This window comes from Rhizophagus irregularis, chromosome 14 (assembly GCF_026210795.1).
Source record: "Rhizophagus irregularis chromosome 14, complete sequence".
Taxonomy (NCBI): Eukaryota; Fungi; Glomeromycota; class Glomeromycetes; order Glomerales; family Glomeraceae; genus Rhizophagus; species Rhizophagus irregularis.
The window spans coordinates 4753090-4780239 of record NC_089442.1 but is presented as its reverse complement, the minus strand read 5'-3'; the positions used below and the strand labels follow the sequence as shown (position 1 = coordinate 4780239).

At 25.6% G+C, this 27150-nt stretch overlaps 6 protein-coding genes across 7 annotated transcripts; 1 reads left to right on the top strand and 5 right to left on the bottom strand.

Moving 5' to 3' along the window:
* Positions 1-3590: 3590 nt before the first annotated feature.
* Positions 3591-4758, top strand: OCT59_006716 (uncharacterized protein; the record flags this gene model as incomplete). The annotated part of the gene is made up of 3 exons (XM_025323506.2): positions 3591-3716; positions 3786-4675; positions 4752-4758. 3 exons carry the CDS (start codon positions 3591-3593, stop codon positions 4756-4758), a joined length of 1023 nt encoding a protein of 340 aa, XP_025177976.2.
* A 3049-nt stretch (positions 4759-7807) lies between these two features.
* On the bottom strand, positions 7808-9935 carry OCT59_006715 (uncharacterized protein). The gene is made up of 7 exons (XM_066141460.1): positions 9466-9935; positions 8521-9391; positions 8424-8456; positions 8300-8347; positions 8192-8236; positions 8066-8128; positions 7808-7990 (listed from the first exon to the last, which is right to left on the bottom strand). Exons 1-7 carry the CDS (start codon positions 9844-9846, stop codon positions 7956-7958), a joined length of 1476 nt encoding a protein of 491 aa, XP_065998244.1. The 5' UTR covers positions 9847-9935; the 3' UTR covers positions 7808-7955.
* Positions 9936-11756: 1821 nt separating this feature from the next.
* OCT59_006714 (uncharacterized protein) lies at positions 11757-13447 on the bottom strand (the record flags this gene model as incomplete). The annotated part of the gene is made up of 8 exons (XM_066141459.1): positions 11757-11791; positions 11862-11924; positions 11987-12031; positions 12097-12135; positions 12201-12233; positions 12301-12546; positions 12730-13168; positions 13241-13447. The coding sequence occupies 8 exons, from the start codon at positions 13445-13447 to the stop codon at positions 11757-11759; spliced, it is 1107 nt and encodes a 368-aa protein (XP_065998243.1).
* Positions 13448-15662: 2215 nt separating this feature from the next.
* On the bottom strand, positions 15663-17945 carry OCT59_006713 (uncharacterized protein; the record flags this gene model as incomplete). Of its 2 annotated transcripts, XM_066141456.1 has the most annotated exons (6): positions 15663-15697; positions 15772-15834; positions 15901-15945; positions 16448-16480; positions 16561-17404; positions 17481-17945. In XM_066141456.1, the coding sequence occupies 6 exons, from the start codon at positions 17943-17945 to the stop codon at positions 15663-15665; spliced, it is 1485 nt and encodes a 494-aa protein (XP_065998241.1). The 2 variants fall into 2 exon arrangements, with proteins under 2 accessions (XP_065998241.1, XP_065998242.1); XM_066141457.1 differs by lacking the exons at positions 15663-15697; positions 15772-15834; positions 15901-15945; positions 16448-16480 and having other exon boundaries at positions 16553-17404.
* Positions 17946-19296: 1351 nt separating this feature from the next.
* Positions 19297-21258, bottom strand: OCT59_006712 (uncharacterized protein; the record flags this gene model as incomplete). The annotated part of the gene is made up of 7 exons (XM_025317602.2): positions 19297-19349; positions 19423-19482; positions 19554-19598; positions 19660-19698; positions 19775-19807; positions 19888-20752; positions 20833-21258. 7 exons carry the CDS (start codon positions 21256-21258, stop codon positions 19297-19299), a joined length of 1521 nt encoding a protein of 506 aa, XP_025177974.2.
* A 2660-nt stretch (positions 21259-23918) lies between these two features.
* On the bottom strand, positions 23919-25344 carry OCT59_006711 (uncharacterized protein; the record flags this gene model as incomplete). Its single annotated transcript, XM_066141455.1, has 3 exons — positions 23919-24084; positions 24449-24801; positions 24880-25344. 3 exons carry the CDS (start codon positions 25342-25344, stop codon positions 23919-23921), a joined length of 984 nt encoding a protein of 327 aa, XP_065998240.1.
* Between the last annotated feature and the right edge of the window lie 1806 nt (positions 25345-27150).

Genomic DNA, 27150 nt, shown 5'->3' with positions numbered 1-27150 from the left:
TTATAAATTGGACGAGCGGAAATGAAAAAATTGATAATTTAATTCAGGAAATGCAATTAAATATAAATGGCCATTATGATATAGTATTTGAATGGATATCATATGATCAGTTCGATAATATTAAAGAGTTAGGAAAAGATGAATTTGCTACAATATATTCGGCAATATGGAAGGATGGTTTGTTAAAATATGACAGAAATAAACATGAATATTCAAGAAACCAGAATATAAAAGTCTACTTAAAATTATATAACTCACAAAATATTACCGAAGAATTTTTAAATGAGGTATGAATCTCTTTATTTAACATAATTATCATTATGGCGGATTTATGAAATACCCTAAAATTTGTCCGTATATCAAATTAAATAAATATTTGACAGTATTTTAGTCATCAAATTTTTATTTAAGTCCCAAATTTATTTGTGAAAAGTCAGAAATGAGCCCCAAAAAATTTTTTTGTACCCCAAATCTTGCGTCTAACCAATTTTTCCAGATAAAAAAGTTCTGTAAGTCAATTTAATTCCCGAGAGCGCAGCAGGGTTTTTGCCAAATTTCATAAATCCGCCGCAATGTTTTTACGTATAATAACAAAATTTTTTTATTATAATGGACGCTCAGGTATATGTTAAAAGAAATCGTTTATATGGAATATCTCAAAGTCCTTATACAAAAAATTATATTATATCATTTTCGGATGGATTTTATTGTAATAAATGCGGTAAAAAATTTACAGATGATTATTATAAATGGTGTAAACCATGTCAAATAAATGGTCTGGAAAAAAATTTTACAAATTGGACCGGTGGAAATGAAAAGATTGATAGATTAATTCAGAGAATGCAATTAAATATTAATAAATATGATGATCTTATAGTTGAATGGATATCATATGATCAGCTCGATGATATTAAAGAGTTAAGAAAAGATGAATTTTTTACAACATGTTCAGCAATATGGAAGGATGGTCCATTACAATATGACAGTATTAAACGTGAATATTTAAGAAAACCGAATACGGAAGTCAAGTTCAAGTTACACAAATCACAAAATATTACCAATAAATTTGTGCATGAGGTATGAATCTCTCTTTATTTAATTTAATTATTTTACGCATAATAACAAAAGTTTTTTTTATTATAATAATAGGTTGTTAATGTACATTTTAGAAGGAATCATTTATATGGAATATCTAAAAATCCTTATACAAAAGAATTTATTATATTATTTCCGAATGAATTTTATTGTAAAAAATGCGGTAAAAAATTTGATTATTATAATTGGTGTCGTTGTCAAATATATGATCTAAAAAAAAATTTTACAAATTGGACTAGTGGAAATGAAAAAATTGACAGTTTAATTCAGGGAATGCAATTAAAAATTAATGAATATGATGATATTATAGTTGAATGGATATCATATGATCAGTTTGATGATATTGAAGAGTTAGGAAAAGATGAATTTGCTACAATGTATTCAGCAATATGGAAGGATGGTCCATTAAAATATGATAGTAATAAATATGAATATAAAAGACAACAGAATGAAAAAGTCTATTTAAAATTATATCACTCACAAATTATTACCAATGAATTTTTAAACGAGGTATGAATCTCTCTGTTTAACTTAATTATTTTACGTATAATAACAAATGTTTTTTATTATAATAGATTAAGGTATATTCTAAAAAAAATGATTTATATGGAATATCTCAAAATCCTTATACAAAAAATTATATTCTATCATTTCCGGATAGTTTTTGTTGTAATAAATGCGGTAAAAAATTTGCAAAACAATATGACGCATGGTGCAATCCATGTCTAATTAATGGCATAAAAAAAGATTCCGAAATCTCGACCAGTAGAAATGAAAATATTGATAATTTAATTCGGGAAACGCAATTAGAAATTAATATATATAATGATATTATAGTTGAATGGATACCATATGATCAGTTTAATGATATCAAAGAATTAGGAAATGATGAACTAACTACAATATATTCAGCAATGTGGAAGGATGGTCTATTAAAATATGACAGAAATAAACATGAATATTCAAGGAACCAGAATATAAAAGTCAATTTAATATTATATAAATCACAAAATATTACCAATAAATTTCTATATGAGGTAAACATTTCTTTATTTTAATTTAAACATTTTATATAGTATAATAACAAAATTTTCTTATTGTAATACTAGGTTGAGATATATTTTAATCGTAATCATTTATATGGAATGTCTCAAAATCCTTGTACAAAAAATTATATCATGGTTACACAAGATTTATATTGCGTCAAATGTGGTAAAAAATTTACAGATGCGTGGTGCAAACCATGTCAAATAAATGATCTAGAAAAAAATTTTACAAATTGGACTAGTGGAAATGAAAAAATTAATAATTTAATTCAAGGAATGCAGTTAAAAATTAAAAACTATAATGATATTATAGTTGAATGGATACCATATGATCAGCTTAATGATATAAAAGAATTAGGAAAGGATGAACTTACTACAATATATTCAGCAATGTGGAAGGATGGTTTATTAAAATATGACAGAAATAAATATGAATATTCTAGAAATCAGAATATAAGAGTCAGTTTAAAATTATATAAATCACAAAATATTACCAATGAATTTCTAAATGAGGTATAAATCATTTCTTTATTTTAATTTAAACATTTTATATAGTATAATAACATAATTTTTTATTGTAATAATACTAGGTTGAGATATATTTTAATCGTAATCATTTATATGGAATATCTCAAAATCCTTATACAAAATGTTATATTATATTATTTCTGTATGGAGTTTATTGTGATAAATGTGGTGAAAGTTTTATAGATACATATAGTAGATGGTGTAAATGGTGTAAACCATGTCAAATTAATGATTTAAAAAAAAATTTTACAAATTGGTCCAGTGGAAATGAAAAAATTGATAATTTAATTCAAGAAAGGCAATTAAAAATTAATTCTCATAATGATATTATAGCTGAATGGATACCGTATGATCAATTCAATTATATGAAAGAATTAGAAAAAGATGAATTTGCTACAATATATTTTGCAATATGGAAGGATGGTCCATTACAGTATGATACAAATAAACATAATTATTCAAGAAAACGGAGTAAAAAAGTCAATTTAAAATTATATAACTCACAAAATTCTATTAATGGATTTTTAAATGAGGTATTAATTTTTATTTAATCTTAATACTTAAAAATAAAATAATAATTTTTCTTTATTTTATTAGGTTAATAGTAATGAACTTGAAATATATGGGATATCACAAAATTCAGATACGAAAAATTACATTTTAGTTCTTCAAAACGTCTATTGTGATAAATGTGGTAAAGTTTTTACAGATAAATGGTGCGAACCATGTCAAATTAATGAGTTATTAGAAAATAATTTAATGAAATTGACCAGTAAAAATGAAAAAATTGTTAATTTAATACGGAAAATGCAATCAAAAATCAAATCCTATAATGATATAGTATTTGAATGGATACCATACAATCAGTTTGATGAAATTAAAGAGATAGGAAAAGGTGGTTTTGCTATAGTATATTCGGCAATGTGGAAGGATGGTCCATTACATTATAATACAGAGGAACATAATTATACAAGAAATCAAAATAAAGTTGTTGCTTTAAAATGTTTATATAATTCCCAAAATATCACAAGTGAACTTCTCAATGAGGTATGTGATTTTCTGTAAATTAATCCTTAGTAATATATTTTATATAATTACTTTTTCATATTTTAATAGGTTGAATTATATTCAATTAAAAATCACGAAAATTATTATGAAGAAAATAAAATACTTAAAATATATGGAATATCTCAAAATCCAGATACAAAGGAATACATTATAGTTCTTGACTATGCAAAGGGCGGAAATTTTAATTATTGGATGAACAAAAATTTTAACAATTTGGAATGGCCCAAAAAAGTGACTATACTTTATAATATTAGTATGGGTCTTAAAGAACTTCATCAAAAGAAGATGGTTCACCGTGATTTTCATACAGGAAATATATTGTTAAATACTGCTGGTGTAACTAATAATATGGATGATAGTGTTATACATATTTCAGATATGGGATTATGTGGAGACGCTAGTAATACTAATCAAAATAATATTTACGGAGTTATACCTTACGTAGCTCCTGAAGTGTTAAAAGGGGAACCTTATACTCAGGCAGCAGACATATATAGTTTTGGTATGATTATGTATTTTGTAGCAACTGGAAAACAACCCTTTGCCGATCGTGCACATGATGAATATTTAGTATTAAACATTTGCAATGGAATTAGGCCCGAAATTAATGTGCCAATAGCACCAAAATATTATATTGATTTAATGAAAAAATGTTTGGATTCAAATCCATATAATAGACCAAAAGCATCTGAAATTTTAAAATTGATTCATTTATTTATTGATTTATATAAATATGATGGCTCAAATTTCAACTATCAAATTGCAAAGGAATTCAAAGAAGCAGAAGAATATAGAAGATCGCATCTCTCTTCTTTTAACAAAGAAAATACTCACCCACAAGCTATTTATGAGTCTCGATTACTTAATCCTTTTACAAAAAAACTCCAAAAATATGATAATATCGACAATAACACAGTAGAAATTATTGATTTTACAAAGTAAGTCTTATAAATTTTTATATTTGCTATTATTATAATTATATTTTATTTAATTTAAACCCAATTTCTTATACAGATTATAAGATGATGCGACGGAACGAATAAATTTTATTTTTAGTATCAAGTTTTATTAAATCTTAAATTAAAATAACCTATAACGTTATATTATTTATTCTTATTTTCTGTATACATATTTTATTGTTCAACACTGATTATAGAGTAGATGTAAAATTTATTTTTGCATAAATAAAATCAGTTTGTAATTGAACAAATAGCTTTAAATTTTGGTTCAATATTATTATTCTGATAAATTACTACCTCATGACTAAAAATTTTTGTTCGGTTTAGTTTTCTTCCTCCCTATAAAAAATTTTATCCATTATTCTCCGTAAAAATGAGCCTTTCACGGATCCATTCATGGAAAATGTAAATAATTCGATAAATTCCGTGTATAAGGTTATAAAAGATGGAATATAAAAAGGATTGACTTTTTTTACAGGGTCTCACAAAGATTTCTGGATAGTAGCTGATAAATATCATGAATTTGTATTCATTATTAAATTTATCGCCGTTTTTAAAATGATGTACGCAGTTGAATTTGAATAAAAAAAAAGAAACCGAAAACCGGACGAAAGTCGGACAAAATATGGACGAAACCCGAATAAAAACTGGGCGAACTGCGTACACCATTTTGAAAATGGCGATAATAATATAAAATATTTACGTAATTACGTTCATAAGTATATCTTAATGCCGTAAATCTATAATTTGTAATTAAAATTTCAATCGTACCTATAATAATTTCCAATGATATCTATTATTATACTTCTTAACAAAATTAAGCTCTAGAATTTAGTATGATATCATTTTAATTCGAGATCCGGCTATAAATCAGTGAAAATTACTATGGGTGAAATTTTGTAGATCATTAATGAAATTTAATTGGAATTTTTGTGGGTAAGGTATCACTGCATCCAGTGCAACAAAATGAAAATGTTACGCAGTATTTTATAGCATAAAAACCACAGCTTTCGAATGCATTATTAATTTCCCTTCCGATAAAAATTAAAAAATGACTTGTCTTTGTGGCGACGGCAGATTTTTATTATTTGCGAATTTTCACTGATCGACATCCGGATCACGCATAAAAATAGCAAGTACAAAAGATGAATTTTATAAATTTAAACAAATAATATATAATTTCTATTTTTCTTGCATCGTTTTAATTTGATATTGAACGTGTATGAAGTAATCTTGAATTTTTAAAATACTTATTTGTGCAAATGTCAAAATTAAACGAAAACCAAATAATATTATTTTGTATCATTTTGAGGCATTTGCGTATGAATCAGGTCCATATGTAGAAAAACTCTATAAATGGTAATTTTTATTACTTACTTATTCATCTTACTGTCACATTTGGTGACTGCAGTAACCGAAGAATTGATTTTTTCTATTGACAGACATCCGTAACCTATTTATAAAGCGGATAGTGACGAATATAGTATTTGTTAAATTAAATATGATTGCGCAGTATTTCTAATTGTATGTAGGCATTTTCATCTATCCTTAATGATATCGAATCTTGTTGGTAGTTTGAAATTAATACACGATTCACTTTAATTCCCACACGTATATAATATAATCATGGTCTATCTATAAGTTGTTTATATCAAACAAATAGTTAAAACTATATTTGTAAGAAACTTCAGGTAATCAAATAAACATTTTGCGCAGTTTCATGATTGTTGGTGTTAAACAAAATTGAGTTCAATTTTAATATATTTTTTTTCATTTTTTTTTCATCTTAAATTTCTTTGTATTATCCGTTGGTGATACAACATAGAATTATATTCTGGAAGAAAAAGAAATCTTTTTTTTTTTGTAATTTTTGTTTAATGGATGATTATAAAATATTTTTTTTAAAAAATTTGCTATAGTTGATTTTTTTCTCAAGTTTCAACAATCAAACATCTAAAATAAGTCTTGATGATGTTTTTGGAGGATGGAAATCATTCTTAGTGTTAACGTCGCCTTTATTTCATAGGAATTCGACATCACGAGTCTGAAGGTAAAACTCTGGAAATTAATGTTCGGAACTTTTTAAGTAGAGCTATATTAAAAACGTCTAAAAAACTGGTGACCGATCATCGGATGTTCGATTATTTTACATATTTGTAAGTTTTTGTTCGATCATCGATCACTCGTTCTTATTTAGCTCTGATAAATATAATAGAGTAATATTATAACATATAAATAATTATCATATCGGTAAAAAACCTTCCATATTAACTCGTTAAGACTCGTATATACAGTAATATATAGCTTATAAAATCTTAATTCTGGTATAATTAGACTTGTATCCCATATTAAACATATTAAATCAATTATTTGGTTAATTTGTACCATAAACGAGGTATTTTAACGTTAAATAAAGTGAATAACCTTAATAAAACACATTTTACCTAATTATCTTTGTCTAATTATCCAATATCATTCCCAGTCTTCAAACGAAATCTTTAATGTGTCATTCTAATCTTTTAACGAGTTTCTTTTTGAAGGTTTATTTTCTGATAATTTCAAGTCTTCAAAGACCAAACTCTTCATATAGTAACACAATAATTTCTACAATACAAATATGAACGAACTTTTTTCTGGTGAAATATTTCATTTTTATACATACAGTACAGTACATAGGAATATCTGGATATACAAAATAATTTTAAATGTGTGTTTTCGCTATGGTTGTTGCCCGTGGTTTTGAAAGAGTGTCATTATTTTTTATATTTGCCAATTTTTCCATGAACTTTAATTGAAAAAAAATTTTAGGATATCCTATACATCCATACAAAATGCAATTTCCGATAGAAAATTCTTTTTAATAAGTTTAGATATTGATATATAATTGTACCGAAATTAATTGTAAATTTGAAATTTTTTCTTGATAGATTTCTTAATTTCAATCACGAGATTTGAAAACTCCCAAATTTCTCACTATCTGTTAAATTTTGAAAGAAATTTTTTTAGTCATTTCAGATTAAAAATTTTATTCGTTTATACTTCATAATTAAATCGTAAGTAGTATTTCCCGTACATTATAAATATTAAATAAAGCATATCAGATATTATTTAGTAATTATCGGTATCCATTTTATTATCGTCGTATAAATATATTGTAGAGAATTATAACTTATAATAATTATGTAACAAGATATGTATAATAATATGAAATAAATTAAATAATTTAATAAATTTGGACATTCAAAGCATCAAAAAAGCATTAAATATCGAAATCGATTTCGCTAGTAATGTATTCTACAAAGTTGAAAATGTAAAATATGTTAGATTGTAAATTAATATTAGTTGCTATTTATTATAATTTTTACTTACCATCATCGTTAGTTTGTTTAAAATTCATATCGATATCAAGTTCAAGTTCTATTGTAGCGTAATCTAAATAAAAAAAATTAAAAATTTTATTATGAAAATATACGTGAGAAAATAATTGCTATTTACCGTTATTTTCGTCTTCAATTGGTTTAATCTTTTTATTACTTGAACCTAAAAAAAAAATATTTAAAATAAATATTGGTTTCTTCTTCATAATGAAATTTTTTAACATACCATTGATAAAGTTACTTTCAAATTGATTATCTTCAAACTTTCTTTTATCTTAAAAAAAATAATATGATCCCGTTAAATTACAATACTAAGTATAAAAAATTATATCAAACAAATAAATAATTACCATTAGAATTTCTTTGGTAAAAATCAAGTTGATCTAGTTGAACGAAAGTTAAAATTATTATATTATGAAAAATACAATCAAAATACGAATTACTTACCAAATTTTAAAGTAATACTAGATTTGCTTCTTAAACTTCTTGTAGAAGCTGCAGATTTTATCATTCCACTTAAATATCTGCTCTTATATATGGCATCAGGATTATTTGTTGTTACGGGCCCAATATCAGGTGATTTTATAATTTCAGTTTTTGATTCTGAAAAACCAACTATATCAATTCCCCATATTTCTTGAATCTTTTTTGATACTTCATCTGCTGTTGGTCTTTTTTCTGGATCAGAATACCAGCATTCTTTCATTAAATCAATATAACCTTTAGGTGCATTTGTAATAATTGGTGGACGTAAACCATCACATATTTCAATTATGAGTTCTGTATTATGTTTTTTATCCCAAAAAGGTCTTCTTCCTATCATTAACTCCCACATAATCATTCCAAAACTATATATATCTGAAGCTTTGGTATACTTTTTTCCTTGTAAAACCTCTGGTGCAACATAAGGAATTATGCCATAAATGTTGTCTTCTTCATTATCATTATTATCATCATTTTCTGTTGCTGATTTACTTGTTCCTAAATCACATATTTTTGCTCTTATACAAAAATAGTTTAAATTAGCTATAAGAATATTTCCACTATGTAAATCTCGGTGTATAATATTTACGCCATGAACTTTAGTAAGTCCATTTATAATTTCATTTAATCTATCTAACTTATGATACCAATTATTATTAAAAAAATCTTTAGTTATGTAATGTGTCAAGTCCGAATTATAATATGGCATAATAAATATAAGATCTTGAGTAATAGGATCTTGAGTAATACCATAATATTGATTAACAAAGCTAGAATAATTATTGTAAATAACAGAACTCTTCCCACTTAAAGAATAATGATAAAATATCTTAAGCTGAAATAAAAATTCATTTGTTTATTATCTGCCTTATATAAAGTTTATTATTAAAATTAATATGGAATATTTACCTCGTTTAGCTCTTTTGAAGTAATATTTTTAGAATTGTTAAGCTTTTTAAGAGCAACTATTTTAGACTTATTTTGTAATGAGTAATCTATAGTATCATCATCAGAAATCTTACAATCAATCCAAGTAGCTTTATAAATTTTACTAAAACCTCCTTCACCAATAAGTTCTATATTTTTGAATTTATTGTAAGGAACAAATATCATTTTCCCATTTTTTTTGTTAGGATAATTAGTATGAGTATATCTGATAAAATCATCAATAACTTTATTTCCATATGGTATAATTTTTTTTTTTGCATTATAACAAGTATAACAAATTTGATGGTTTTCGACTGAAGTTCTTCTTATTTTATTACATTCACCACATTTTTTTTTTTGCATTTTGTTACAACTTTATTTCGTGCATCACTTGATAATAATTTATATCTAATATCTCTTGTTGATTCCATTATTATTACGACAATTCTTTTAAAAATTTCGGGCGTTGTAAATGTCCATTTAAATGCTTTCAAATTTATTAAACCCGGAGTTTTTTTTCAATCAAATTCTTATTCTATTATATGCAATTTCCGATAGAAATTTCCTTAACAGTTAAGTAATCATTAAATGTACTAATATGTACCTATAGAATGCAATAAAATTCGAAATCGAAATCTCTCTTCTTTGATAGATTTCCTAATTGTAGTACAGCATTTGAGGATCCTAAATTTCTTTGTATTATTTGTTGGGTGATACAACGTAGAATTAAATTCTGGAAAAAAAGAAATTTCTTTTTTTTGTGTAAATTTTGTTTATTTATTTTTATGTACAACATCGACCAATCAACTAAGTCTTGTTCATGATTTTGGAGGATGGAAATCGTTCACGTTATCTTATTTGTAGGAATTCGATATCACGAGTCGAGAAATAAAACTTTGGAACTTTAAGTAAAGCTATATTAAAAAAACCGGATCGATCATTGAATATTCGATTACCTTACCGCACTGCACATAATAATAATAATATTTCGCTTATAAAGTTACTCACCCAAAAGAAAAATATTATCTCCACTTGTTTTACACGAAAAATATTATCATTATCTTTGCTCATTGTTTCACGCAAACAAAAATTATCTCGCACTATAACAATGGATATTAATTTTGTTATGTCATTTATGAAGAAGATCTTATTGAGGTATTATTATGTGAACATTTATAGTAATCAAAGATAATAATAATAAAATATGAGAACATATTTTTATAGCCAAGTCATTGTGAAGAAGACAATAATAAAGAAATTAAGTTGGATTTAAAGCTTAAAGAGCTTGATATCGGGAAAAAGATTTAGCTTTTAGAATGAAAAGAACGTGAACTTGCTTTAAGGGAACGTGAAGCAAAAATAATTGTGAAAAGGAGCGTTAATTGAAATTGGCTAATTAAGAATTAGTATAAATTAAAGATTTAATAAAAAATTCACAATAAAATTTTTCTTCAATTTAACTTAATATGGCAGTCGAGTATAATTATAAATAAAAAAAAATATAAATACAATACTTTTTTAGTTTTTTTCGTTGATAATTTACACCATTACAGTTGGAGTGCTACGGAAAGGAGTATGGTCGGGTCAGCGTGATGAGTAGAGTATGGAACCCTATGTGACAGTTTACTCAAGTGATAAATAACACGACGGGCCAAACACGTGATTTGGAGTGGGCCGAGATGCTATACATCACCTGCGTATGGTTCACACCCCTTATGTTACGAGTGCTACTGAGATGAGTGGTGTCGGGTCAGCGTGATGAGTATAGTATGGACCCTAAGTGACAGTTTACTCAAGTGATAAATAAACACCTCGGCCCAAGCTCAGCCCAGCGGTTTGGCCGGGTGTCTATTCATCACTTGAGTATAGTTCACACCCTTTATGTTACACACCGCTAAACATCACAATACTCTACTCAACACACCGCCCCTACTCTACTACTTTTCGTCTTACCTTTATGATGTTACACACCGCCAAATGTCACCATACTCTACTCATCACGCTGACCCGACCATACTCCTTTCTGTAATACCGTTACAGTTGAGTATAGTTTTATTATCTAAATCATACTCAATATCGATTTCACACCATACTATACTTTTTTGGTTAATTCAACACCACTCCTTGCTTTTCGTCTACGGTAACATAGAGTGCTACGGAAATGAGTGGTGTCGGGTCAGCGTATGCCTTTTAATAATTTTATTATATCAATAATAAAAAATAAATAAATTAATTAATTAAATTTGGGCATTCAAAGAAATTTCAAAAAATAATTAAATATCAAAACCGATTTCTCTAGTAATATATCCTATAAAAGAGGAAAATATGTTAGATTGTAAATTTTCTAAATATTATTATTTTATTATATATTAACTTACCACTATTTTTAGATTGTCCGGAATTTTTATCGATATCAAATTTAAGTTCTTTTGTAATGTAACCTAAATAAAAAAAAAGTTAATTAAATCGCGAAAAAAATGTGTGTAAAAACAATTACTATTACCATTATTTTCATCAACAAATAGCTTAATCTTTTTATTACTTATACCTAAAAAAATATTTTTTAAATTAGTAAACATTAAATTTCTTATCATGATGAAATTCTTTCCGTACCATTGTCAAAGCTGTCTCCGTCTTCAAACTTTCTTTTATCTTAAAAAAAGTACATGTAATTAGCTCAAACAAAATAAAATTATCTCAATTGAACAAATAATTACCGTTAGAATTTCTTTGGTAAAAATCAAGTTGATCTAAAGTTAAAATAATTAAAATTATATTATGAAAAAAAAAATATAATTAATATTACAAATTATTTACCAAGTTCTGAAGTACTAATAGATTGACTTCTTGTAGAAGCTGCTGATTTTATCATACCGCTTAAATATCTACTCTTATATGTGGCATCAGGATTATTTGTCGTTACGGGTCCAATATCTGATGATTTTATAATTTTTGTCTCATTGGACTTGTTAGATTTTCTTCCTTCAATTTCTTTTATTTCTCCGACCCTTTTTAATACTTCAACTGTTGTTGGTCTTTTTTCTGGATCAGAATGCCAGCATTCTTTCATTAAATCAGTATAACCATCAGGTGCATTTGTAATAATTGGTGGACGTAAACCATCACATATTTCAATTATAAGTTCTATATCATGATTTTTATCCCAAAAAGGTCGTCTTCCTACCATTAACTCCCACATAATAATTCCAAAACTATATATATCTGAAGCTTTAGTATACTTTTTACCTCGTAAAACCTCTGGTGCAACATAAGGGATTACGCCATAAATTTCCTCCTCCTCCTCCTCATCACTTGTTGATTCAGTTGCCGATTTACTTGTACCTAAGTCACATATTTTTAGCACATCATGAAAAAAACTATAATAATCACCTAAAAGAATATTTCCACTATGTAAATCTCGATGTATAATATTTACTCCATGAATTTCTTTAAGTCCACTTATAATGTTTCGTAAAGAAGATATCTTCTTATACCAACTAGTATCATAAAAATTTTCATATATATCATGTACCAAATCCGAATTATAATATGGCATAATAAATATAATATCTTGAGTAATAGGATCTCGAGTAATACCATAATATATGTTAACAAGTCTATCATCATCATAATAAATGTTACTTAATTTTTTTCCACTTAAACAATAATGATAAAACATCCTAAGCTAAAATAACAATTTATTTTTTTATTATTTAAAGTTGTTAACAAATTAATATAATTATTATAGAATATTTACCTCATTTAACTCTTTTGAAGTAACATTTTTAGAATTGTTAAGCTTTTTAAGAGCAACTATTTTAGACTCATTTAGTAAAGAAAAATCTAGAGTACAAAGATTAGAATCTATTTTACAATCAACCCAAGTAGCTTTATAAATTTTACTGAACCCTCCTTCGCCAATAAGTTCTATATCATTGAATTTTTCATAAGGAACAAATATCATTTTCCCATTATCTTTATCATTATTAGTTTGTGTATATCTGATGAAATCATCAATAACTTTATTTCCACTTAGTATAATTCTTTTTTTTGCATTATAACAAGTTTGACAGATCTGATGATTTTCGTCCGAAATATTTCTTATTTTATTACATTCACTTCATTGCTTTTTTTCGTATTTTGTTTGAGCGCCACTTGATAAAAAAAAATTAAATATAAACATGACAAATTTAAAAAATTTTTGAGCATTGTAAAACTTCCATATCATATAAATACTTTTTCTCTTATTAATTTATTAAATTCGGAATTTTTTTCATCCAGTTTCTGTATCCAATCATTTACAATTTCCGATAAAAATTTCCTTAAGCAATTATTAAATGTCATTAAATATACAAATATATAACTATAAAGTGCAATAAATTCGAAATTTCTCTTTTTGATAGATTTCTAATTGTAGTTACAGCATTATGAAAGCTAATTTTCTTTGTATTTCTCATTATCTGTTGGTGATTCAGAGCTGATGATTTATTGTGATAAAGTTTTTTCGGCGAAATTAAATTTTCTAATTATGTGCAATTTATAATCACCTAAACAAATTCCTAATCCTTAGGAATTTACACAATCCTAAATTACCCCTGAGAACCACCCTTTTTTGGAATGAAAACTGCGTTGAATATTGGAGCGGCAGAATGTTGGTAGTATTTTCTTTTTATAAAAAAAAACTATGAAATCAATAAATACTAAAAAATAACCATCGATATGGTTTGACAATTTAAAGCATATAAAATGAATAAAATTGTTTGATGTGACAATCACGACATGGGTTTATTTATTGAATTTTTACATACAAGCCACAGTTTTAATCCAAAAAGGGTGATTCTCAGGGGTAAAAAATTTAATTTAGGATCTCCTAAGAATTAGGAGAATTTTTTTAGGAAATCAAATGATTATGTGGTACGTCTGAAAAATAATGAGAATTTTTGTGAAATGCCAATATCGCATAGAATGATTAAGTTCTGAAAGAAAAAGAAATTTCTTTTTTGTGTAATATATTATGATAAAATAACGGAGTCTTATCAATATGAATTATTTAATTACGTGAATTAATTATTATTATTTCCTCGTTAAATATCTAGAATAGGAATGCTGAAAAGTTTTTAGAGGGTGGAAATCATTTGTTTTGTAGGAATTTGACATCACGAGTCTGGTAATAAGACTTTGGAAATTAACGTTCTATAACTTATAAATTATAATAATAATTAGTACTACTATATCCGTAAAAAAAAAAAAACTTTATAGCAACTATCTTCCCTTTCGAGATGATAATACTTTCCACGCAAAAAGACTCGAATATAATGTACAGCTTATAAATTGCTTATAAAAATATAGAATTAGGCTTGTATTGCACAAAATATCCATTATTATTAAATCAATTATTTTGTTAATTTGTACCGAGGTATTTAAAGCAATGTTATACGTTAAATAAAGTGAATAACATTAATAAAACATATTTTACAATCCACCATCATATAATATCAAAATTCAAATCTCAAACGAAACTTTGTTGTGTCATTCTAATCTTTAACGTGTTCTTTTGAAGGTTTTCTGATAATTTCAAGTCTTCAAAGACTGAACTCTTCATAGTTACACGATAATTTTTCCGTTAAACCTCAATAAGAATTTTCAATACAAATATGAGCGACTTTATAATTTTTTTTAATAATTTTTCTACATACAGTACTATATAGGATGAAATAATTTCAATGCATTGTCTGCTGTGTTGGTCGACTTTGAAAGTGGGTCATTATTTTTAATATTTGTCGATTTTGCCATGAACTTGATTGAAAAAAAAATTTTAAGGTATCCTATACATTCATATAAAATGTAATTTTCGATAGAAAATTCTTTTTAATAATTGTTTTAACCGAAATTTATTGATAGATTTCGTCACGAGTATTTGAAATGATGCAGTATAGAATTAAAAATTTTTTTAATACGTAATGCAAATTTTGATTGGTTTATACATCATTTCCGTACATTATAAATATTAGATAAAGCATATTAGATAATTATTTAGTATCCATTTTATTATTGTCGTATAGCTAGTAATAATAAATATATTGTAGAAATTATAACTATATAGTAATTCTATAACAAAATATGTATAATAATATGAAATAAATTAAATTCAATTTGGACATTAAAAGCATCAAAAAGTATTAAATATCAAAATTGATTTCGCTAGTAATATATTCTATAAAGTAATTAAATTAAAATGTTACGTATTAGATTGTAAATTAAATATAGACAATCATTATAAAATCTTACCGTCATCACTAAATTGTTTAGGATTCATGTCGATATCAAGTTCAAGTTCTTTTGTAGCGTAATCTAAATAAAAAAAAATACATGAATTCTATATGAAAATTATATGTGAAAAAAAAAAATTACTATTACCATTATTTTCGTCTTCAATTGGTTTAATCTTTTTATTGCTTGTACCTAAAAAATATTTTTAAATTAATAAACATTAGTTTTTTACAATAAGTAATTGTTATCGGTCATGTTGTAGATGATAACTGATTTACCACTAGGATTGCTATGTATATCATATGGCCGAAGGCCACATGATAGAGTAGCATCCTAGTGTAAATCAGTTATCATAAACATGACTGATAATAAAGTTATTGGATATGTATGACGTAAAGCAACTGAGACCTTTTTCGCGTATCTTATTTATTATTTTATAATAATGTGATCAAAATTTTGTATATCACTAATTATAAAGTGACCAAAATTTGTGTATCACTATTATAAAGTGATCAATAACATACGTGAAAAATGTCCAGTGCTTACATAGAACATATACAATAATGAAAATTTTCCGTACCGTTGTTAAAGCTGTCTCCGTCTTCAAGCTTTCTTTTATCTTAAAAAAAGTATATGTAATGCCGTTAATAATAGTTCAAATGAAATAAATTATATCGAATGAACAAATAATTACCATTAGAATTTCTTTGGTAAAAATCAAGTTGATCTAGTTGAACGAAAGTTAAAATTATTTAATTTATATTATGAAAAAAATAAAAAAATACAGTCAAAATACGAATTACTTACTAAGTTTTAAAGTAATACTAGATTGGCTTCTTAAACTTCTTGTAGAAGCTGCGGATTTTATCATACCACTTAAATATCTACTCTTATATATGACTTCAGGATTATCTATTGTTACAGGTCCAATATCTGATGTTGGTTTAGTAGCATCATCTATGTATGCAATATTTTCTATTTCTCCGACTCTTTTCAATACTTCAGTTGCTGTTGGTCTTTTTTCTGGATCAGAATGCCAGCATTCTATCATTAAATCAATATAACTTTTAGGTGCATTTGTAATAATTGGCGGACGTAAACCATCACATATTTCAATTATAAGTTCTGTATTATGATTTCTATCCCAAAAAGGTCTTCTTCCTACTATTAATTCCCACATGATCATTCCAAAACTATATATATCTGAAGCTTTGGTATACTTTTTTCCTTGTAAAATCTCTGGTGCAACATAAGGAATTATGCCATAAATGTTGTCTTCCTCATTGTCATTATTATCGTCATTTTCTGTTGCTGATTTACTTGTTCCTAAATCACTTGTTTTTGCATAGTAGCTGTTTAAAAGGATATTTCCACTATGTAAATCTCGATGTATAATATTTACGTTATGAAGTTTAGCAAGTCCATTTATAATTTCTTTTAATCTACGTAACTTTTCATACCAAGCAACTTTAAAAAAACGTTTAGTTAGATAATGTGTCAAATCCGAATCATAATATGGCATAATAAATATAAGATCTTGAGTATTAGGATCTTGAGTAATTCCATAATATATACTAACGAGACTATAACCATCATCGTAAATATTTCTTAAAACTTTCTCACTTAAAGAATAGTGATAAAACATCTTAAGCTGGAATAAAAATTTATTTGCTTATTATTTGTCACATATTTAAAGTTTATTAATAAAATTAATATGGAAATTTTACCTCATTTAGCTCTTTTGAAGTAAAATTTTTTGAATATGTAAGCTTTTTAAGAGCAACTGTTTTAGGTTTACTTCGTAGGGTATAATTTAGAGTACCCCATTTTGAAATTTTACAATCAATCCAAGTAGCTTTATAAATTTTACTAAAACCTCCTTCACCAATAAGTTCTATATTTTCGAATTTTTCATAAGGAACAAACATCATTTTCCCATTTTTTTTAGTATCATTAATTTGAGTATATCTGATAAAACCATCAATAACTTTATTTCCACTCGGTATAATTCTTTTTTTTGCTTTGTAACACGTACAGCAAATCTGGGGATTTTTTTTTGAAGGTCTTCTTAATTTATTACATTCACTACATTTCGTTTTTTTGTATTTTGTTGCAATCTTAGTTTGTGTTGGTTGTGCATCGCTTGATAGTAAAAAATCAATTTTATGTCTAATATCCGCTGATTCATCCATTATTATTACGACAATTCTTTTAAAATTTTGAACGTTGTCAATGTCCATTTAAATACCTTCAATTTATTAAACCCGGAGTTTTTTCAACCAAATTTTTATCCTATTATATGCAATTTCCAATAGAAATTTCCTTAAGTAATCATTAAATGTACATATATAGAATGCAATAAAATTCGAAATCGAAATCTCTCTTCTTTGATAGATTTCCTAATTGTAGTTAAGGAACCTAAATTTCTTTGTATTATCTGTTAGGTAATACAACATAGAATTAAATTCTGGAATCAAAAGAAATTTCTTTTTTTTTTTGTGTAATTTTGATATAAATGGATGATTATCAAACATTTTTTTTAAAATTTACTCTTGTTAATTTTTCTCAAATTTCAAAATCAAACAATTAAAGTAAGTTTCGAAGTTTTTAGGGAATGTTTTGTAAGAATTCGACATCAAGAGTCCGGAGATAAACCTTTGGAAATTAAAGTTGGGAACTTTTAAGTAGAGCTACCTAAAAAAACCGGTAACCGATCATCGAATGTTCGATTAATTCACATATGGTCGCAAGTTTTCGTTCTTATTTTAGCTCTGACAAATATAATTGAGAAATCTTATAAATAATTATTATATCAGTAAAAAAAAAATGCTTTGAAGAAACTATAGCAACTACTTCCCCTTCCATGTTAGCTCGTTAAGACTCGTATATACAGTAATAATATATAGCTTATAAAATAATTCTGGTAGACCCTACAAAAATTTTCAGAAAAATGATCACGTGTCTGAGTTTCTTCGGAATGAAAACTAGAAAAATGATCATTTATCGGAGTTTTTTTCAAAATTTTTTTTATAAAGACATACAGTATATAGGATATACAAAATAACTTCAATGTGTTTGCTCTATAGTTTAATGTTGTCTGTTGGTTGACATTGGAAGTGCGTCATTATTATTTTTAATATTTGTCGATTATTTTTATTTGATGAACTTGAAATTTTTTAGGGTATCCTATACATCCATATAAAATGCAATTTTCGATAAAAAATTCTTTTTAATAATGTTTAATAATTGTATTGTACTGTAAATTAAAATTTTTCCTCGTTAATTGCAGTCACGAATATTTGAAAACTCCACCTGTAGATGAAACAGCATAGGATTAAATTTTTAAAGAAAAAGTAATATTTCCCGTACATTATCTATTAGTATAAATAAAGCATATCAGATATTATTTATTAGTAATTATCAATATCCATTTTATTATTGTCATATAGTATTGATAAATATATCGTAGAAAATTATAACTTATAATCATTATATAACAAAATATGTATAATAACATGAAATAAATTATATAAATTTGGACATTCAAAGCATCAAAAAAGTATTAATATCAAAATTGATTTCGGTAGTAATATATTCTATAAAATTAAAGTAAAATGTACATATTAGATTGTAAATTAAATATTGTTAATTGTTATTATATCTACGTACCATCATTAAATTGTTTAGAATTCATGTCGATATCAAGTTCAAGTTCTTTTGTAGCGTAATCTAAATAAAAAAATATATATAGTAAATTCTACTATGAAAATTATATGTGAAAAAAAAAAAATTACTATTACCATTATTTTCGTCTTCAATTGGTTTAATCTTTTTATTACTTGTACCTAAAAAATATTTTTTAAATTAATAAACATAAGTTTTTTACAATAATGAAAATTTCCATACCATTGTTAAAGCTGTCTCCGTCTTTAAGCTTTCTTTTATCTTAAAAAAAAAGTATATGTAATGCCGTTAATAATAGTTCAAATGAATAAATTATATCGAATGAACAAATAATTACCATTAGAATTTCTTTGGTAAAAGTCAAGTTGATCTAGTTGAACGAAAGTTAAAATTATTTAATTTATATTATGAAAAAAATAAAAAAATACAGCCAAAATACGAATTACTTACTAAGTTTTAAAGTAATACTAGATTGGCTTCTTAAACTTCTTGTAGAAGCTGCGGATTTTATCATACCACTTAAATATCTACTCTTATATATGGCATAAGGATTATTTGTTGTTACAGGTCCAATATCCGATGATTCTATAATATTAGTTTGAACCGCATTCCCATTATAACGTACATTATAAATTTTATTTGATATTTCATCTGCTGTTGGTCTATTTTTTGGATCAGAACGCCAGCATTCTTTCATTAAATCAATATAACCTTCAGGTGCATTTGTAATAATTGGTGGACGTAAACCATCACATATTTCAATTATGAGTTCTGTATTATGTTTTTTATCCCAAAAAGGTCTTCTTCCTATCATTAACTCCCACATAATCATTCCAAAACTATATATATCTGAAGCTTTGGTATATTTTTTTCCTTGTAAAACTTCTGGTGCAACATAAGAGATTATGCCATAAATGTTGTCTTCTTCATTATCATTATTATCGTCATTTTCTGTTGCTGATTTACTTGTTCCTAAATCACATATTTTTGCTTTCATACTAGGTGCATAGTCATATAAATTACTTAAAAGAATATTTCCACTATGTAAATCTCGATGTAAAATATTTACGTTATGAATTTTAGCAAGTCCATTTATAATTTCTTTTAATCTATCTAACTTATGATACCATCTAATATCAAAAAAATCTTTAGTCACATAATTTGTCAAATCCGAATCATAATATGGCATAATAAATATAAGATCTTGAGTAACAGGATCTTGAGTAATACCATAATATACGTTAACAAGACCTGAATAACTATCGTAAATATCATAACTCTTCCCACTTAAAGAATAATGATAAAATATCTTAAGCTGAAATAAAAATTCATTTGTTTATTACTAGTATCTGCCATATATAAAGTTTATTATTAAAATTAATATAGAATATTTACCTCGTTTAGTTCTTTTGAAGTAATATTTTTAGAATCGGTAAGCTTTTTAAGAGCAACAATTTTAGACTTATTTTGTAGGGAATAATTTAGAGTATCATTATCAGAAATTTTTGAATCAATCCAAGTAGCTTTATAAATTTTACTAAAACCTCCTTCACCAATAAGTTTTATATTTTCGAATTTTTCGTAAGGAACAAATATCATTTTCCCATTATTTTTGTTAGGATAATTAGTATGAGTATATCTGATAAAATCATCAATAGTTTTATTTCCACTTGGTCTAATTCTTTTTTTTGCATGGTAACAAGTATAACAAATCTGATGGTTTTCGACTGAAGGTGTTCTTATTTTATTACATTCATCACATTTCTCTTTTTCGTATTTTATTGATAATAATTTATGTCCAATATCTGTTGATTTTTCCATTATTATTACGACAATTCTTTTAAAAAATTTGAGCGTTGTAAATGTCCATTTAAATACCTTCAATTTATTAAACCCAGAATTTTTTTTTCAATCAAAATTCTTATTCTATTATATGCAATTTCCGATAGAGATTTCCTTAAGTAATCATTAAATGTAACTATAGAATGCGAATCTCTCTTCTTGATAGATTTTCTTAATTATAGTTACACCATTTGAGTAGCCTAAATTTCTTATTAACTGTCGAGTGATACTGTATCACTCGACAGTTAATAAGAAATACAAAGAAATTTAGGCTACTCAAATTAGTGTTACGACCCGGATGGATTCGTCATCTGTTTAATCCGATCAGTTAATAAATGGAGGACTCGGATGACCATCCGTATGAATTTCAATATAATAATTTTTGCCAGAATTACGATGATCCGGATAGCCATCCGAATGGATCCGTTACTATAAAAATAGTACTAATCAAACGGATCAGTGGATCCGGGTTTATATACAGAAATAGCAGATGACGAATCATTCATTCATTCGTATCTTCATCCGGATCCAATCCGGATGGTTTCAAATCGGATAAATCCGCGGATTGACGGATTGACGGATCAACGGATCGCAACACTAGACTGGTACAACGTAGAATTAAATTCTGGAAAAAAAGAAATTTCTTTTATTATCTATCGGTGATACAACATAGAATTAAATTCTGGAAAAGAAGGAAATTTCTTCTAATTTTGTTTAATGTATTTTTATGCATAACAACAACCAATTTACAGCTGATTATCAACCGTATTTTTTTTTTAATTTACTCCTAATTTTTCTCAAGTTTCAAAATCAAACAACTAAGATAAATAGAGCTATATTAAAAAACGCCTATAAAAACCGGTAACTGATCATCGATTCACATATGATGCAAGTTTTTTTTTTCGATCCTCGTTCTATCTTAGCTCTGACAAATATAATTGAGGAATATTATAACATATGAATAATTATTATATCAGTAAAAAAAAATTGCTTTGTAGAAACTATAGCAACTAACCTTTCCCTCCACTTTCACGTTAACTCGTATATAATATATAGCTTATAAAATCAAAATTAATCAATTATTTAATTTATACCATATACGACGCAATATTATACGTTAAATAAAATGAATAACCTTAAAACATATTTTACCTAATTATCTTGCGTTCTTGCCTAATTATCCAATATCATTCTCAGTCTTCAAACGAAACCTTTAATGTGTCATTCTAATATTTAACGTGTTTTTTTGAAGATTTGCTGATAATTTCAAGTTCATATACTGTCAATTAAGAGTTTGCAATACAAATATGAGCGAATTTTTTTTAATAATTTTCTGATGAAATATTTCATTTTTCATACATCATACAGTATATAGGATGTACAAAATTACTTCAATATTTGTCGATTTTGTTTTTGTCGATTTTTTTTAATGAACTTTAATTGGAAAAAATTTTTTTAGAGTATCTTATAGTACATCCATAAAAAATGCAATTTTCGATAAAAATTATTTTTAATAATTTTCGGATATCAATAAATAATTGTATAACCGAAATTAATTGTAAATTAAAATTTTTCCTCGTTAATTGCAGTCACGAATATTTGAAAACTTCAAATTTCTCACTACCTGTAGAAATTTAATCGTAAGTAGTATTTCCCGTACATTATCTGTTATAAATAAAGCATATCAGATATTATTTATTAGTAATTATTGATATCCATATTGCTTGTCATATAGTATTGATAAATATATCGTAGAAAATTATAACTTATAATTATTATATAATGAACAAAATATGTATTATAACATGAAATAAATTAAATAATTTGGACATTCAAAGTATTAAATATCAAAATTGATTTCGCTAGTAATATATTCTATAAATTAAAGTAAAATGTACAAATTAGATTGTAAATTAAATATTGTTAATTATTATTATATCTACGTACCATCATCACTAAATTGTTTAGAATTTATATTGATATCAAGTTCAAGTTCTTTTATATCGTAATCTAAATAAAAAATTATCGTGTTCCGTATATAATTGCCGATAATTTTGTTATTTTTAAAAAATCAAAAACGAGCTATAATTAAGCTATAATTAAGCTAAGTCCATATAATGGGTCACACGATAATATCTTGCGCTGATAAATATACAATTATTAACCAATTCTAGCATTCCGATTGGACAGATTTGACCACTACGTGACCAAATCTTTACCAATCATTGGTTAATAATTGTGATATTAATCGTTACAAAGCACAATAACTTATAAATAAAAATTTTACTATGCGAAAAAAAAACAATTACTACTATTTACCATTATTCTCGTCTTCAATTGGTTTGATCTTTTTATTACCTGTACCTAATAAAAAAATATCTTAAATCAATATGATTACTTCATCATTATGAAATTTTTGTTTGTTACTGTACCATTGATAAAGTGATTATCTTCAAACTTTCTTTTATCTTAAAAATAATATGATTCGTTAGATTACAATACTAACTAAATATAAAAATTATATCAAACAAATAAATAATTACCATTAGAATTTCTTTGGTAAAAATCGAGTTGATCTGGTTGAACGAAAGTTAAAATTATTTAATTTATATTAAGAAAAAATACAATCAAAATACGAATTACTTGCCAAGTTTTAAAGTAATACTAGATTGGCTTCTTAAACTTCTTGTAGAAGCTGCAGATTTTATCATACCACTTAAATATCTACTCTTATATATGGCATCAGGATTATTTGTTGTTATAGGTCCAATATCTGATGATTTTATAATTTTAGTCTCATTCGTTCTGTAATAAAATTTTGTTTTTTCAATTTTGTATATTTCTTTAATTTTTTCTAATACTTCATCTGCTGTTGGTCTTTTTTCTGGATCAGAATGCCAGCATTCTTTCATTAAATCAATATAATCTTCAGGTGCATTTGTAATAATTGGTGGACGTAAACCATCACATATTTCAATTATAAGTTCTGTATTATGATTTCTATCCCAAAAAGGTCTTCTTCCTACCATTAACTCCCACATAATCATTCCAAAACTATATATATCTGAAGCTTTAGTATACTTTTTTCCTTGTAAAACTTCTGGCGCAACATAAGGAATTATGCCATAAATCTCTTCTTCATAATCTGTTGATTCAGTTGCAGATTTACTTGTATGTTCCTAAATCACATATTTTTGCTTTTTTATCAGAATAAAAGCCATATAAATTACCTAAAAGAATATTTCCACTATGTAAATCTCGATGTAAAATATTTGCATCATGAATTTTTGCAAGTCCAATTATAATTTCTTGCAATCTTAGTATCTTATTATACCAATTAATATTAAAAAAATCTTTAGTCACATAATGTGTCAAATCCGAATCATAATATGGCATAATAAATATAAGATCTTGAGTAACAGGATCTTGAGTAATACCATAATATTCATTAACAAAGCTAGAATAATTATTGTAAATAACAGAACTCTTCCCACTTAAAGAATAATGATAAAATATCTTAAGCTGAAATAAAAATTTTTATTTACTTATTATTTGCCTTGTATTTAAAGTTTGTTAATAAAATTAATATGGAAATTTTACCTCATTTAGCTCTTTTGAAGTAAAATTTTTTGAATATGTAAGCTTTTTAAGAGCAACTGTTTTAGACTCATTTCGTAGGTTACAATTTATAGTACCCTCTTTAGAAATATTACAACCAATCCAAGTAGCTTTATAAATTTTACTAAAACCTCCTTCACCAATAAGTTCTATATTTTCGAATTTTTCATAAGGAACAAACATCATTTTCCCATTTTTTCTAGTATCATTAATTTGAGTATATCTGATAAAATCATCAATAACTTTATTTCCACTCGGTATAATTCTTTTTTTTGCTTTGTAACACGTACAGCAAATCTGGGGATTTTTTTTTGAAGGTCTTCTTAATTTGTTACATTCACTACATTTCGTTTTTTTGTATTTTGTTTCAATCTTAGTTTGTGTTGGTTGTGCATCGCTTGATAGTAAAAAATCAATTTTATGTCTAATATCCGCTGATTCATCCATTATTATTACGACAATTCTTTTAAAAATTTTGGGCGTTGTAAATGTCCATTTAAATACCTTCAATTTATTAAACCCGGAGTTTTTTTTTCAATCAAATTATTATCCTATTATATGCAATTTCCAATAGAAATTTCCTTAAGTAATCATTAAATGTACAAATATGTACCTATAGAATGCAATAAAATTCGAAATCGAAATCTCTCTTCTTTGATAGATTTCTAATTGTGGTTACAGCGAGCCCAAATTTCTTTGTATTTCTTATCTGTTAGCTGATACAACAAAGAATTAATGGAAAAAAAAAGAAATTTCTTTTTTTTTGTGTAAATTTTGTTTAATGTATTTTTATGCATAACATCAGCTGGTATTTTTTTTTTTAATTTACTCTTGTTAATTGTTTCTCTCGTTTCAAAATCAAACAACTAAAGTAAGTTTCGATGTTTTGGGGGAATGGAATCGTTCTTAATGTTAACGTCGCCTTTATTTCGTAAGAATTCGACATCAAGAGTCTGGAGATAAAACTTTGGAAATTAAAGTTCGGAACTTTTGAGTAGAGCTGTATTAAAAAAACGGGTAACCGATCATCGAATGTTCGATTGATTCACATATGATCGATTTGTATGCAAGTTTTTTTTTTCGATCATCGATCACTTGTTCTTATTTTAGCTCTGACAAATATAATTGAGGAATATTATAACATATAAATAATTATTATATCAGTAAAAAAAAAATGCTTTGTAGAAACTATAGCAACTACCTTCCTCTTCCATGTTGACTCGTATATACAGTAATATATACTATATAGCTTATGAAATCTTAATTCTGGTAGAATTAGGCTTGTATCCTATATTTTAAATCATTTAGTTAATTTGTATCATCACGAGGTATTTTAACACAATATTATACGTTAAAGTGAATAACCTTAATAAACATATTTTACTTAATTATCTTTGCCTAATTATCCAATATCCAGTCTTTAAACGAAACCTTCAATGTGTCATTCTAATATTTAACAAGTTTCTTTTAAAGGTTTGTCGATAATTTCAAGTCTTCAAATACTTGTACAATTCGAATTCCTCTCTCTATATATTGTTGGTTACACAATAAATTTTACCGGTAATACTATAGGCGGAATTTCTTTTTTTAATTCAATTGGAACTAATAAGTAATAATTGATTTTTTTTTTCTAATGATTTTACTTTTATATAAAGAAAATACAGGATGTACCCCAAGACGCGGTTCAGATGGATAAAATCGAAAAAAAGAAATCACATTTTTTTTTTAATATCTCTTGATGTGACTTGAACAATTTAGTATATATTCGGGATATAATAATAATAATAATAATAAATAATAAAAAAATAATAAATAATTTTTTTTTTTAGGAACCATTAAGGTAATTCATGAGAAATAATTTCATCAAAATTTTTACTAGAAATGAATATATTAAAGGCGTTTTAAATAAATAAGGATTTATATTTAGGAACATTCTTAAAATTCTATAACAAGTAATTTGGCTTACTTGTTTCAGTTACAAGAATAACAAACAAAAAAGAAAAATTATTATTTTTTTTTTTTTAAATAATAAATATCAATTACACAAAAAGTTTTTTAACTTGTTGATTAATTATCGGATTTATCGGGATTAAATTTAAATCTGATGTCAAAAAAAAAATATTTGTGATATAGTGATTTTACAAAAAAAAAAAAAAAAAAAAAATTTTTTTTTTTCAAAAAAACGAGTTTTTTCTGAAACCTAGATACAATAAGTTTCAGAACTAAATACCTAAAATAATTTCAAGGTTTTAG